The sequence below is a fragment of the Alternaria metachromatica genome, assembly GCF_023757995.1.
Source record: "Alternaria metachromatica strain BMP 0045 chromosome Unknown scaffold_46, whole genome shotgun sequence".
Taxonomy (NCBI): domain Eukaryota; kingdom Fungi; phylum Ascomycota; class Dothideomycetes; order Pleosporales; family Pleosporaceae; genus Alternaria; species Alternaria metachromatica.
In genome coordinates this window covers 12,582-26,837 of record NW_026055537.1, presented here as the reverse complement: position 1 = coordinate 26,837, position 14,256 = coordinate 12,582, and the positions used below count along the sequence as shown (strand labels likewise).

The 14,256-nt window shown below is 50.7% G+C and overlaps 4 protein-coding genes across 4 annotated transcripts; 1 reads left to right on the top strand and 3 right to left on the bottom strand.

Annotated features, from left to right (window-relative positions):
* Positions 1-978: 978 nt before the first annotated feature.
* On the bottom strand, positions 979-2,436 carry J4E83_010504 (uncharacterized protein; the record flags this gene model as incomplete). Its single annotated transcript, XM_049337385.1, has 2 exons — positions 979-1,999; positions 2,318-2,436. 2 exons carry the CDS (start codon positions 2,434-2,436, stop codon positions 979-981), a joined length of 1,140 nt encoding a protein of 379 aa, XP_049183470.1.
* A 1-nt stretch (position 2,437) lies between these two features.
* J4E83_010503 (uncharacterized protein) lies at positions 2,438-4,132 on the bottom strand (the record flags this gene model as incomplete). The annotated part of the gene is made up of 1 exon (XM_049337384.1): positions 2,438-4,132. The coding sequence occupies one exon, from the start codon at positions 4,130-4,132 to the stop codon at positions 2,438-2,440; it is 1,695 nt and encodes a 564-aa protein (XP_049183469.1).
* Positions 4,133-10,675: 6,543 nt separating this feature from the next.
* Positions 10,676-11,971, bottom strand: J4E83_010502 (uncharacterized protein; the record flags this gene model as incomplete). Its single annotated transcript, XM_049337383.1, has 1 exon — positions 10,676-11,971. One exon carries the CDS (start codon positions 11,969-11,971, stop codon positions 10,676-10,678), a length of 1,296 nt encoding a protein of 431 aa, XP_049183468.1.
* A 1,003-nt stretch (positions 11,972-12,974) lies between these two features.
* Positions 12,975-13,772, top strand: J4E83_010501 (uncharacterized protein; the record flags this gene model as incomplete). Its single annotated transcript, XM_049337382.1, has 1 exon — positions 12,975-13,772. The coding sequence occupies one exon, from the start codon at positions 12,975-12,977 to the stop codon at positions 13,770-13,772; it is 798 nt and encodes a 265-aa protein (XP_049183467.1).
* Positions 13,773-14,256: the final 484 nt, after the last annotated feature.

Below are 14,256 nucleotides of genomic sequence, written 5' to 3'. Positions count from 1 at the left end.
CGGTCAGCTTCACTTCTCATTGGACAAGGCAGACCGGAACGAGCAGCTGTAACGGCCTCCGGCCTCGAGATAACGATAGTAAAGCTGTTGAAGATGGATTGTATGACAGTCATGTAGTAATTTGGAAGGCTACTGAGCGTGAAGGGCAGGACTGCGATGTCTCGAATGTTCACGTGACGAAGTGCATGACTGAGACGGAAGTAGATGTAATTGGAGGTCATACGAGCCAAACTGATTGATAACAACTTTCACGCGATCTTCATCCCCTCCCGCCTGTTTGATATTCGCAAAACTACATCCAGATCGTTTCTCGTTGCGGCATCGATCAAAGGCCTCCTGCTTCGGTGAAGTCGGCGGTCTTATCGGCTAGCGTGCGATAGCCGACAATGCCTGGGGTGTCGGCATCGCCGTCTTCCAGCTTCCAAGGTTCTCCAGCATCGTGAAATGAAGTCAGCCTTGAAGATATCCAGGGCTGCGCTGCGATGCCGACACTGACCGTGTCTGTTCCCTCATCACGTGCCGAACCTGCCCCAACGCGCCCTCGATCTCAGTCTCGGTCCTCCCTTCCCAAAACCCGCCGGTCTCGCCAAGCAACATCCAGGAAAAATCGCCCCGTCTTTCTAGTCGCAGACCAGACGGGGCATCGCATCGTCATCAAATCCGGCGCCCCGATGGCTGTCGGGCCTGTCGCACCGCAATGCCGAAGGGTTTCGATGGTTTTCGACGCGTATTGCCTGTCTGGGCAATGTTGAGGTCTTGGTCTGACGGTGGTGTCGCATGTCGGGCGGCCGACCCCGAAATTTCACGGGCGTCGGCGGTGTTGGAGGGCCACCGTCGGCCGACGGTCGCGAGTTGCGGAGGCATAGGTGCGATGGATACATTATTTTCGGAGGCTTAGGCACGGTATTGCGAGCCTGTAACGCGCGATATATTTGCAAACACGCTCCAGTCGTCTCGACATCTAGTTGAGCCGCCGCATCAATCCTGGTTTGGTCGGTCTTCTGCCCACCCAACGTCACACCAAAGACCCAAGTGATCGCTGAAATGCGCTCCAGACCCCGATTCCGCTGCGTCGGCCGACATCTCTCCACCACAGGATCTCACTTCGCTTGTTTGCAGGATGCGCATAGCTGATGGGTGGAGGTTCAGCAGAGCAACTTTGTCCAACCGATTTGGTGGGAACGACTGTTCACCGTACACGCCCCAAGTATGGCCTGAATCATTCGGATGAAGCTCTGCCCACGCATCCGCGAGACCATTGTTACTGACAAGGTCATCATCTTCCGGAAGAATGCAATTGAAGTCGCCGGCGATGATCCCACGACCAGCAGCCCCGAGGTATGAAGCGCAGATGAAAACTTGACGCGGCCTCATCGACGGATTGATTGGCAGCGAATCCAGGTGGACGTTGATCAGGCGAACTCGTGTAGGCTCTTTCCCCGACGTTTGCTTGCTCGAAGAGTTGAGGATCAGATCGCAGCACAGCGCGTCGCGTCCAAAACGACTGGGAAATGCGACCCTCCAGATTGTGCCCAGCTGGATACCATCAGTGATCACCCACAGCCTGGATACCATCGTGATGCTGATGAACTTCTGGGTTCCAAAAGCAGAGTCATCAATATCGCTCATGTACCAATCTCGCTGTATCCAGGTGTCTTCAAGCAGTGCTGTAAGCTGTTCTCGTGATACCTCTTGCAGCAAGACAACGTCTGCAGCTCCGGTGGTTTTGACAACCTGCAGTAGTGCGGACATACGGGACTTTGGTAACGGCGCATCGGCGTTTACGTTCCAGCTCACGAGGCGGAATGAGCCCGCCCATTGGTGCTGAGCGCCAGGTCGAGAGGCTTTCTCACCAACGAATGGCATCCAGCGGTTTTGATCGCAGTTGTACCACTTCTGGAAGTTGGGCGTTGCGGCAGCTGCTGGCAAAGGTGTCTGTTGCCACCATGATGTGATGTGGGTGCGTATTTGCGATAGCATGGTGAAGCTGAACTCGAAGCTATAGTTGTTGAGGGAGTGGTGAAGAGGAAAGAGGCTTGGTGGCCTACAATATATTCTCATAAAGTGTGAAGAAGCTGTTGCGACATATTGGTGTTGGTTATTACGAGTTAGCGTTGATGTTCTACCAAGGTTGACTGTCCCGTGAATAGGCAGCAGCTTACGTATTATGGTACTTACTATATACCAATAGTTTTTGTGAAGTGCAGCGGTTGGCCGCTACATTAATAGCGGAGCACAACTGAGAGGTGAACGTTACAATTCTTCACGTCTACAGCGATGTTCGTGCACCTTTTCTGCACCAATTGAATTGCTCTACATACCAACACCGCTATAGATGTTCGCTAGCCTGAGCCTCTTAACGCCAGCCTCAAACTCAGATTGAACAGCTTCCTTGCCCAGCGCTTTCGTAGCGAACTCCTTGTAGTGCTCTTTCATCTCAGTCGATCAAGAAGTAGGTTTCGTTGACATCTGGAAACTTGGACGCTTCTCCTTTCATCATCCCATGAACGTAACAGCCTGCAATGAGGCGGAATTCCATGAACTTCCTGCTCCCTCGCATTACAAAAGGGACGTCGCAACCTCCAATGACGCTGATAACATCACCCACTCGAACGCCATTGGGTGCGATACCACAGTGCTTGCGTTTCGTTGTGATGAACCTCCAGCCTGCGATATTCGTTTTCAGTAGCTCTTCATACTGTCTGCCTTTTTCCTGCATCGTCATGACTCCTGTCTGTATAGAGCTGGACGTCTTGGAAATCGGTGCTCTAGACGTACGTAGGTTCAACTGTTTTGCGGATTTGAATCTAGCCTTTTTCAAGCTTTGACGAAACGCTGTGTATGAGTCTTCGATGCTCAGTTCTCCGAGTGAGAGTGCTCCTGCTATAGGAACCTGTACTTTCAGATCATGGCGATACTCTGGTAGTGACTCACTGTGCAGAGCGTTGATCATATCGTCGATCTCTGCAAAGTATTTTACCCATTGTTTTGGCCCCTGCCCATTCGAGGTCTTGCTTACTTCAATGATGTCATCGAAAATGCAGCCGTTGACCTCGAGGAAGTCTCGACCGAAGATGTCTCCCCTCACGCCCTTCGACGTGTTGATGTCTTCCTTCACGCCCTTCGACGCGTTGAATATGATGCCACGGTCGTGTAGATCAAGCAGTCTGTCTCTCGGTCTTGCAGTGAGATCTGGAAGCCACGAAGGAAATCGGGTCCTTGCTGTATCTGATCTTCCTGCAATTCCAGCTCTGCGAAGCAAGTGCGCTCCCTTGCCCTGCTTGACGAAGGTTTCGCCGTACTGAACAGCAATTGAGACAAATGGAATTGAACCATACCGAGGCGAAAAGCCGTCTTCGTCACCGTCTGATGCTAGACCTAGCAAAGCAAAGAAGTGGTCGCGCTTGAGAGTCGATTGCATGTAATGAAACTTATCCAGCAACGTGAAGAGACTGAAGCGACGTTGTCGTGTTTCCAGTTCTCGCAGGCTCGAAAGCGTAGAAAATGGCGCCCAGGAAGCTGTAATGTCATTTGGCAAGTGTGGCTTCTGTTGCACTATCTCCATGGCGAGATGGATATCCTCCCAATCTACTATCCATTTACCGCAAACAAATGTGACGGTAAGGGAAGCGACGGCTTCTTGTACAATCCAAGCTCGTCTGAACCACGTTCGGTCAAACAGAACTTTGATGTCCTGCCAAATAGGATCTTCTAAGCGTGGCTTAGACTCATGTTGCCAGGATTCTGGGACCTTCTTCAGCTCTTTGGGCCATTCCTCTGATTTGTCGAGCTTAGCCCTGATCTGTAGCAAGGTTTCAATAGCATCATCGCTGCGCCGATCTGAGCCAAGGAATGCTATAGTCCGGCTGGCTTGTTGGAAGATCTGAGGTAACAACCGTATCTGCTGTATCTTTTCGCTGTCATCAATTTGATTGATACAGATCGCATCGATCCAGAAGACTGCAGCATTTTGTTTTCCTCGCAAGGTCAGGATGGCCTTGTGAAGAGACCCCCAGATCTTCAAGACTCCACTTTCCGTAAAGACCTCTCTTTCTTTTTTCCTTTCGCCCCATTCATAAGAAAGTGCACGGAAATTCCCACCGTCTTTGATAGACGGCACGGTGAGTAACATGCCACGGATGTGTTCAGACTGCTGTCCTGGAAAGAGTAGGAATAACCGTATCTCTCCTCTCGCGAGACGAACATACTGGTAAGGAAGTTGAACATCTGATATGACTGTGGGCCATAATTTTGTTTGAGGGTTGATTCCAGTGGTGGGTAAATCGGCTGTGGTTGTGGGATGCGAATCGGAAACCATCAATGCACGACCTGTTCCCGGGGACAGTTTGTCGGAGGGGTTGAAGTCTTTGATCATGGTACGAAATTTCGTTTCTCCCGGAAAGACGAGACGATTCGATGTCATGAGCCCCCAGGGGTCCACAAATACTTCGAAGGTTGGCTTGGAATAGACGTCGCTTATGTGAAAAAGAAGCATGATGTGCCTATCAAGCAGTCCGTTACTAGACTCGAGGCGGCAGTTCTGCATCTGAGGAACAATCAGCACCCAACACAAGTCAAAGTGCGGTATGGATATTGATGCGGGTCAAGACTTACTCTCCTGAGTTGGGCCGTGCTCCATACAAACGGATCGCTTCTGTTTCCACCAGATACGGCAATCTCGATACAAAAGGAAGGATGAGGCAACGTCCGAAGCTCAGCTACGTCAAGCCCTCTTCGCAGTAGAAATTGCACCATCTCGCCTGAGACCTGCTCATCTGCAAGAGTGAATGGCGATGGATCCCACATTGGATTAAACTCCCACATTGACATTGGTTCAAACTCACTCAAACCGGCTCTCACTCGAAGTTCGCTCGTCCAATGAAACTCAGGGTAGTATGTGCCCTTCAACTCGGTCTTGAAAGTCTCAGAAAGGAGCTTTTCGCCATAGTACTCAAGGTGTCTGTTCGGATCCAAGGTCTGCATAACCAGAAATTTACCTTGCGCGTCGATGGGATTGCTAGGTTCCTCGTGTTCTACTTCCGTAAGTTTCAACAGTGGTAAACGTCGATCAGATGTTTCAGAGTCACTTCCAACTTTGTTCTTCTTGCCGCGTCGCGATCTACCAGACCGGTTTCGTGAGCGAGGATCGGATTTCCAAGCTCTTCTTGCATTATCTTCGGACTCAGAACCGTCCCCTGACTCTGAAGAAGTGGAGTAAATCCGACTAATCCCAGTTCGACGAGCATGACGTTGTTTTGTAGGGGGATATGCGCTGTCTTCTGATGTTGCGTTAGCAGGGCTACGGGAAATGGAAGCCTAGTAACAGAATGTTTCTGCCTACCTTGCTTGCTGTCGTGACCTAAATATCCAGCATCGGCGAAAGCGCTGTGAATTCTATCTGTACGGCTCTCGTTTATGGCTGCGTCAAGTAGACGTAAGCTAGTACTGTCTTTGATACCACAATGTTCGGCCATTGTATCCAGAAGGGGAAAGAGACGTCGTTGATGTATCGAATCTTTGCTGGTAGTGAAGATGTGCAAATCTTTGCCCCCGGATACGACCCGGAATGCGATCTTGGCTTCTCGGGCGTGCCCGACATATTCCGGCCCAGCCATGTATCGAAAGATGTATCTCTCAACGATCCTAGGAGCGACCATGACAACAGCATTTTCGAGTTGTATGCGGATGTTATCTCGGTCATGAAGATCCTGGGGTATCAAGCTAGAGACTGATTAGATTTCATTCTGTGCAATAAAGTACTGTAGGTGACGTACTCTACGAAGAAGCTGGTAGAACGCTTTTGGAAAAATCGAGTATCTCGAGCAGAGTAATGTGTTTCACCGGACGGGAAAACCTTCCTTGTACAGAGTTCGGAGAGTTTCCGTGTCTCTAGGTTCAACGCACCCAACAGGGTATTCAGCTTTTTTAAATCCGATGCCGTGATAGCCAGAAGTGGTGCAACACCTTCAAAACTTTTCTTAAAGATGGCATGATCAGCTATGAACCATGTCTGGTCTTCAGCGGATGCTAAGTCGCAAGGGCCCTGTCGCTGTACGCGGCCACGGACAGGAAATATGGTGCGATGACCCAGGGGTTTGACAGCTAGTCTTACTTTGATGGGCGATATAGTGTCTAGCGATGTGCTGATACGAATGAGTAAGTCCAAGATCTGCTGCAATGGCCACAAAGTACTGATAGAGGAGGTCTGCTTGATAAGAGCGCTGATATCGTCTGTGGCGCTGCTCAACAGCCACAGAAACATAGTCCTGCATCCCGGATATCTTCGCAGAACTTCGTCTTGATTTCTCATGGCCTTTTGGATCGTCCACCAGGTAGGCTCATCGCCGCGAGTAGCTCGTCGGCCCATGTAGATCAGGGAGCCATCTTCAAAGGCTAAACTACAAATCCATCAGTACAACGACGTTGGATGGATCGGCATTTGGCTCGTGACATACTGTACTGCATTCTCATCATTCAGGAAGCGCGATTGAATCTGTTCATATAGATAGGCAAGTATGTCGTGTTCCGGTGATGCCTGATGGCTCACAGCCTGCAAAGAAATCAGATAGTAATGAAGATCGTTCGTGACGGCGACGCCAAAGCATGCCAGTCTACGTCTCAGGGTGCCATCTCTGGAGTTTCCTATCTGCAGATATCCCAGTGGAATATCCATGGCGTCCACGTACGTATCCAGGTCTGGAAGGACCATCTCACGTAACGGTACTTGACCTGAGCGACCCATGACTTTGACCGCTCCAATCTCTTCTAGAAGACCCTTGTTTGCGGTAATTGCATCATGCGACTTTTGCTGCTCGGCACTCAACTCAAGCCACTCCGCATAGGTAGTCCAATGTTCGTTGAGGAGTTGCAACACGTCTGCAAGCAAGCACACTCTGAACAAGAACTTGAACTCTTTAGACAAACGATATCTATCCCCAAAGATGCCCTTATGTATGGACACCAAACGTGGTATGGCTGAAAGGTGCAGCGTCTTGATCATATATTGTCGCCAAGATTGCAATGCACTCGACTTCGATCCGTCTGTCTGCCGATTAGAACGTCTTTGAAAGATAAAGTCGAAGTCACGCGACAAATCCGTATAGTCGTCATGGATCGTTCGAGCCGCAGGAGCCGTATGTTGAAATTGGCGCAAGGTGGGAGATTTGGTCAGAAGGATTTGTCCAGCCATAAGGCTGTCTTCAGCAAAGAACTCGTCATCAATGTCGAAAACAAGCTCTGCTTGACCTGAAAACTCGAAGTCATGCTCGTAGAGTGGGAAATCAGTCTCGTCAACCTCGGTCACAAGACCAGTGGTAGGAGTGCTAAGATGTAACACTGAATATGTCGCAAATGGACTGCCAAGGCTGTCTGCTAGTTGCACCGCTTCGTTTGAGGTTGGAGCAAGGAAATAGTTGTCGTGGACGCTTGAGAATCTATTCCGAAGTTTGTTGAAGACTCTGGCCATCGCAGAATCTGCATCGCATTCCCCTCGGATGTATGTCTGCGAACCCTTGCATCGTCCACCATCTGAAGTGGCGAACCACAGGTCTACTGTTGTCCAATCAGGAGGTGTCCACGAAGATTTGAACAAATAAATCGCGTGAGAGATGAGTTCGGCCCTAGTGAACCTTTCCGGGTGAAATGATTTCGAAGCATGGGCATCTGCGATGTGCTGACATAGACGGCCGCTGTCAATTTGCATAATCCCCAGAGCTTGTAGAAGAGTCTTCCTACTATGGGTTCGAGACACCGCTGGGTCAACGATGGATAGCCCAATGCTACGGGGAAAATTTGCTGGGTCGAGATCATCTGCGAAGAACACCGGTGCGGACTGGCTTGAGGTCCATGTGCCATCGTGCAATGATATGATAGGAAGGCGTACCAGCTTTTCCCTCAATTCTCCATTTTGCGTAAGCGGAAGTAAGGCTTTCGAAAGTTCTTGGTGCCAGGTGCTGTTCTGCGTACGGAATAACGACGCATTATTCTCAATCATCGTTGTGAGGTCCTCCAAGAAATCAGTATCGCTCATCGCTGATACTCCGAGGGATAAGACTGATTCGATAGTCCATTGAGGGTACTGGGCTGAGAGATACTTGCTTGCTGTCTCTGGGCAAAGAGTGAAGGGTTTACCAGAAGAGTCTGCGTACTTATCCGGATGAACATAGACAAGACTAGACGGCCTCGCCATTGAAGCTGCAGAAGATTCCAAGACGCTTTCGCAATGTAGCCGCGTTGATATGGTATGCCTAGCAGGCAAGAAGAAGCAGGAAACGTCGCTGTTTGGAACGTAGAATGGCCAGGAGTATTTTAGAGGTCCTCCATTGAAGTGGCCGACAGCTGCTAAGAACCCGTCTGCTAAGCCGTCTCGAAGCCTTTGGTTCCACGGCAGAGACTCATCAATGTTCGAACGGCTTGCTGTAAGAATGAAGTCACCGTTGAGCAAGAACTATCATCGGCGATTAACGGACCGATCCTGAAATTCAAAAGCGGGGTATAATTACCTTCAAGCCATACTCTCGGATGGGGAGTAGTGCGAATACTTGTTGACGAGCTGGCATTGGTTCATCAGAGAGACTTATGATTGGCAACGCGAAGCTAAGGGCCGATGACGATATATGTAGCCTTCTTGGGTCTAGAGGGAGATCTTTGACGTGGTGCTCAAATGTCGCAAAGTGCTGTTGAGTACTGCCAGTGTCCAATGTCGTTGTTGTGTTCATCCCGTCCGATCTAATTTCTTTGAGAATATCTTGTGACCACTCGTAACCATCGTTTTCAAGGACCTTGATACATACTCTCCTCACTCTCCGTAAGAACAGCAAAAGACGAGGGTCGAAGTCTTTCAACTGTATGACCAATTCTTCCTGATTGTACTCCTCCGCCAATTTGAGAAAGAACGATGTCACACCAGGGATGACCGGTCTCGGAAAGTCAGCCCACACGGGGGCTATCATACCAAGCCTTTGGTATTTCTCAAATTTGAACCTGTATTGGCGGGACGATATCCAGACTTCATCCGCAATACGGTAGACGCTTTTAAAGCCAATGCCTTTCTCTCCGGTATAGCCATGAGAATGTTTGCTGCCGCTTTTGGTGCTGTGGCGGACAGTTGATATTGCCTCCACATGGTTTGCTTTGAATCCGTGCTCGTTGCAGTCCACGCGAAGCCCACCGGGCTCGAACGTGAAAGTAAGAGTCGGCAATATGTTTGCATCGTAACGGTTGTCATCTGCATTTTGCAAAAGCTCCAAAATGCAATGCGTCGATTGTTCGTACAGATCGGATGAGGTCCTAGGCACTTGAGTAAACCAGAACTGGACCAAGGAATGCTCAAATCTTACATATAAAGTAGACTAGTCACTATCTCTGCTAGCTCTTCATGCGCGACGGTGCTATGCTTGACTCGAATAGTCTCGATCAGCTGTCGCGCCGCATGTTCCTGCATCGCAAGCGGTGTTCCCTCAGCCAGCGAAGACATCGAACCTGGTTATTGCAATTTGTTGTTGTATGATGCTCAGCCTTGTGCATACCTAGGTAACTCAAGCCGGTAAAATTCCGCGGCAGCGTCGCAAGGTACAAGCCTGTGGAGCGTGTGAGAAATACAGCTGAGTGCGACAAGAAAAACGGGTGACGAGCACGATCTATAGTCTAGACTCAGTATCCGGCGATGGGGCTGCCTCAGACGGGCTGTCAGGCATCGTGGCGCTTTCCAAGCTTCCGGTGAACCGCCCATCTCGTGTTCAGCTGTGGTGAGCATCCAATGATGGTTTGCCCCACGCCCACCGATAACATCAGCTACGACTGCTCCTTTCGTGATTGACGGGAGATGCGGAGTGCGTATCTACGCCTAGTCTGCATGCGTACGGTAATGGATGTGGCAAATGCACATTTGCGGACATGCAGAAGTCTACTCGAGGTGGCCGGCGTGTATTTATGAGCCTGATGCGCGAGAAGGGGGTATTGGACCAAAGGTATCTTCACCTCCAGAGAATTCAGCCGGTGTGTAGAAGGCTCAAGCGCTGAGCCAGCCTCGCCGACGTCATCACTTACGATCTCTTGGCGGCCGCGACTGGCGACATTTCGACATGGACTATCATCTTTAACGTCATTATTCAATTTTGAATTAAATCACCTTCTCTGGTCTGAGTCTTGTAGGTATGCTATGGCAACTTTGCTCTTCGACAACGAATTGCGACAAAATGTGGTGCGGCTGGCGCTGGGAAGTTACGACCAGATCAGCCGGCCGGGGTTTGTACAGGTGCCTTGATTCTTGGGGCCAAAAGGCCCAGCAGCAATCCTTGGCGCAGGCAGCATGTTTCGATGCAAGAGCTTGAAACCGCCTACTAACTACATTCCGCCCCATCTTCTTACCCGAATCTCGCTTCCCCCACACTAGCGCGGATGCGACGGATATTGGTGGCCTGAGCGCGCATCAGGGGAATGCGCGCATCGACGTTCTGATCCATGGATCACTTCCTACAATTCTCGCGTTGCGCGTCCGCCATGTTTGCGACTGCTACGCATTCGTTGTTGGTGTTGTTTCCCCACGCGCTCCGTTTTGCTGCGGGCCCCCTGTCACCGCCCCTAAGCTCGTGCGTTATAGATGTACGCAGGTGTAAGGGTCCGCTTATCTCTTGCTCCATAATCCGATGCGTTCCAGGGCATGCCATTCCATTCATCATCCAAGCCACTGGTCGAGCAGACGGTCGATGGAAAATTCCATGGGGAAGTATCCGATAGCATCGGTGGGTAAGAATTCGATCCAGTCACTTAAGGGGCCACGAGGATCGATCATGCGCACGGCTTTCACGAATTCCCAGGACTCTGGATACCAGCCTGCTGCCTCCCAGTCGATGATAGACGACACTCGAACGACCTTATGTTCAGTGAGCATCACCTCACCCTGCACTGGAATAGCCTGGCTATCATCCAGAGTCACCATGATGTTTCGGGGGTGCAAGTCACCATGAGTCAATACAATGCGATGGTCGTCCTTCATAGAGCTCCGAAGCATTTTGACCCATGGCGTTACCGTTTTCTTGGGGTGCTGGAGAAGGAAGTCGTTGAATTCCGCTTCGGTGCGTAGAAGTGCTGAGCTTATGCGTTGAGTTCTCCTTAGATCTTTGCATAATCCGGACGTAAAACTCCCTAGTCGTACACCGGATCTAGAGTCTTCTGCGGTAGGACTGCGAAGGAGCCGGAACAAAGAGTTCAGCTGCTCCTGTAAAGATTTCTTCTGCGTAGCGGAGAGATCTGGCCAGACGCTTTCAAGTGTAGTGCCTGTTGCTCGGGACATGAACAGATAAGTCCTTTGGTCACTACGTACAACGCCTAGGCAGTGGGGAATCGGGAGCTCCGGTACATGTGTGGCAACGTATTGTATATTATCGATGTGATCAGGATCAAGAGACAGGGCGACTTTGACTACATGGCTCGGCCCGATCTCGACGACGAAGGTTTCGTGGAGCTGAAATAGGATCTTTCCGCCGCGTATTAGCTGGTTGAATGCTGCCGCCATTTCTTTGGGTATATGGCTGAGCACTTCGTCGCACCCTGATGTTGCATGCACCAGATCTAGCACCGACTGGTCCAAAGAGTGAGTGACTTTGACGGAGCCATCCACTGGCAGGTCCAGTAGCCCAGTCGCAACGGAAGACTGGTGATCTTCGTTGTGCGTCTCATCCACTGGGGATGAGTTAAACGCTACGGTGAGCTCATCGACCAGACGCGGATACGCTGTTGCCTCTCGCTTCAAGACTTCAGAAATGTCTGCAGCAGAGTCGCGGCTCACCATTGAAGTCAATTGGCTAAGCGTGGCTTCATTGGCTAGACTGCGTGCCTCTCGGACGGCGACATGGGTGGCGGTAAGCTTTGCATCGTCTGAGTCTGCTGCGTGTGGCATGTTGAGCGATCCGAAGCCGTGGATAGTGAGTTTGGACGTTTCCTTGCGGAGGTGCCCAGGTGGAAGGTTCATTGAGAGCCGGGCGTGTCACGGGGTTCACGGGTAAGCTGAGGGGCGCCAAGCTACTAGTGTTTCCCCACACTAGCGCGGATGCGGCCTCGGCGTGTGTCAGGGGAATTTCGCGCATCGACGTATGGAACCATGCATCACCTTATTTTCCACACTTCTCATGTTGCGTGTCCACCGTATGCATCATATGCGACTATTACCCATACTTCGTTAGTGTTGTTTCCTCAGAGACTCTCCGTTTCGCTGCGGGTCGACTGCCGGCGTCACCGCCCGCCTCCCGAGGTCATGCGTCATACGTCACGAATATGACATCCTTCACCCCGCGTCTCGATACTAAACGAAAGGCAATGCCTCTACAGGAGCATCGCGTGTTAGATGCGCCACAGCTCGGAATAACTCACGAATAATCCTCGCATTCTCACGACAAACACCAAAAGCGATACAAATTTGAGCCATTGCTACCTAGGTACCTGGTCTATGTCATATCAATGTAGCCATCGCCACCTTGTGCCTGCTGAGCGGTAGCTTAAAAGAACCTACGCAGGAGTAGCGGCCTTCTTAGTACACTGACACACGGCATAAGTTGAAGAGAAGTCAAGTACCGACACCATTGCGAATGGACCCTAGTAGTCTTGATCCGAGCCCACGAGGCAGCGACAGAGCCTATTCATACGTTCCTAAGGGGGTAGCTAACCATGTCAGCATGGCTCATTTCAAGCCATGTAGTGCTCGCGACGTGTTCTGGGTAGAGGCGCGAAGTCTAGAGTAAGTGTTTCAAAGGTACCGGAGAGCTTGGCCAATCACGAGTCCATGTCGATATGAGGTACAACATCGCGGAATCTGGGGTAATTACCAGGTGTGTATGGGTAAAGGGCGATTACGAACGAAATCACGAGCCCAATATCCCGGTCGTTGGTCACTACAAGACAGACATAATGTGCTCATCGCTTCCTGTTTTTGAGGAGTTCTTAGGTCTATCGCTAGCAGCCCGTCCCGTTACGTAGAGATGCGATTCTCAAGCATCACAATACCAGCCTTCCTTACTGCCACTGTCCATGCCCACGGCCGAATAACCCAGATCACGACATCTAGCGGAGAGATACACGAAGGCTGGGATCCCGCTTCCTCGGACGATCTTATACCTCCGCATCCACTTGCGGCATGGTCCGCGTCAAATCTCGGGAACATATACGTCCCGCCCTCACAGTTCAACACCTCCAACATCGCCTGCCACTACGATGCTATACCGGGAGCACTTCACGTCAACACCACCGTAGGTGACGAGCTGAAGCTACAATGGAACGAGTGGCCAGTATCACACGTCGGTCCAGTCATGACGTATCTGGCGGACTGCCAGGGTAGCTGCACGAGCAGGAAAGGTAGTGATCTGACATGGGTGAAGATCGATGAGCTAGGCTGGCTGAACAGTACAGGCTGGGACACATTGGATCTCGGTGGGACATGGGCCGCTGATGTGCTCATTGCGAATGAGTATTCTTGGATGGTCAAGATACCGGAGAGACTCGCGGAAGGATACTACGTATTGCGACACGAGATCATCGCGCTGCATGTTGCGGAGAATCTGGATGGTGCTCAGGCGTATCCGCAGTGTGTGAACTTGCACGTCGCACGGGAGTCGAGAGAGGAGGGGAAGAAGCTAGTTGGTGGTGTTCTTGGCAAAGATTTATACGGCATGAAGGATGAGGGTATACTAGTGGACGTGCATCGGCAGCTTGCTGGGTACAAGATCCCGGGGCCAAAGCTATGGGAAGACGCAACACGTATACGCCAGCCCAATCAATGATGCTGCATTTATTTCATACTGGGAGCGAGTCGACTCCCAGCTTACTCGAAAACATTCGACTCACCCAAAGGATTATATGATGAGTTCTCGAGGTATCTTGCCAGCAATTTCACCACCTTGGCGCCTGACCAATCATACCCGAGACTGCATGAATTGTAGAAGGCCTTCTGTCTTCCACGCTGCCTCTGGGCGGTCAAAATTCTCACTACCAGTCTTACGTGCATCAGATAGTAAGTCTATAAGTTGCGTCAAGCACGAAAACGTTTGAGGCGCCTTTGGTCTCATCTGATCTTGTAGCAAGCTGAAAAGCGCTCCGGGTGAGTTGTACCCTAGGTATCTTGCCATTACTACGGTGTCTCTGACAATCGACGATAGGTATCTTGGAACTAATACGAATGAGAGGAATGCCAAGTTTGAGTGAGTACTACAACTTAACAATCACTGTGCCGGGCGTTTACGAAAGACTAGTCATCTCACCAGCCCG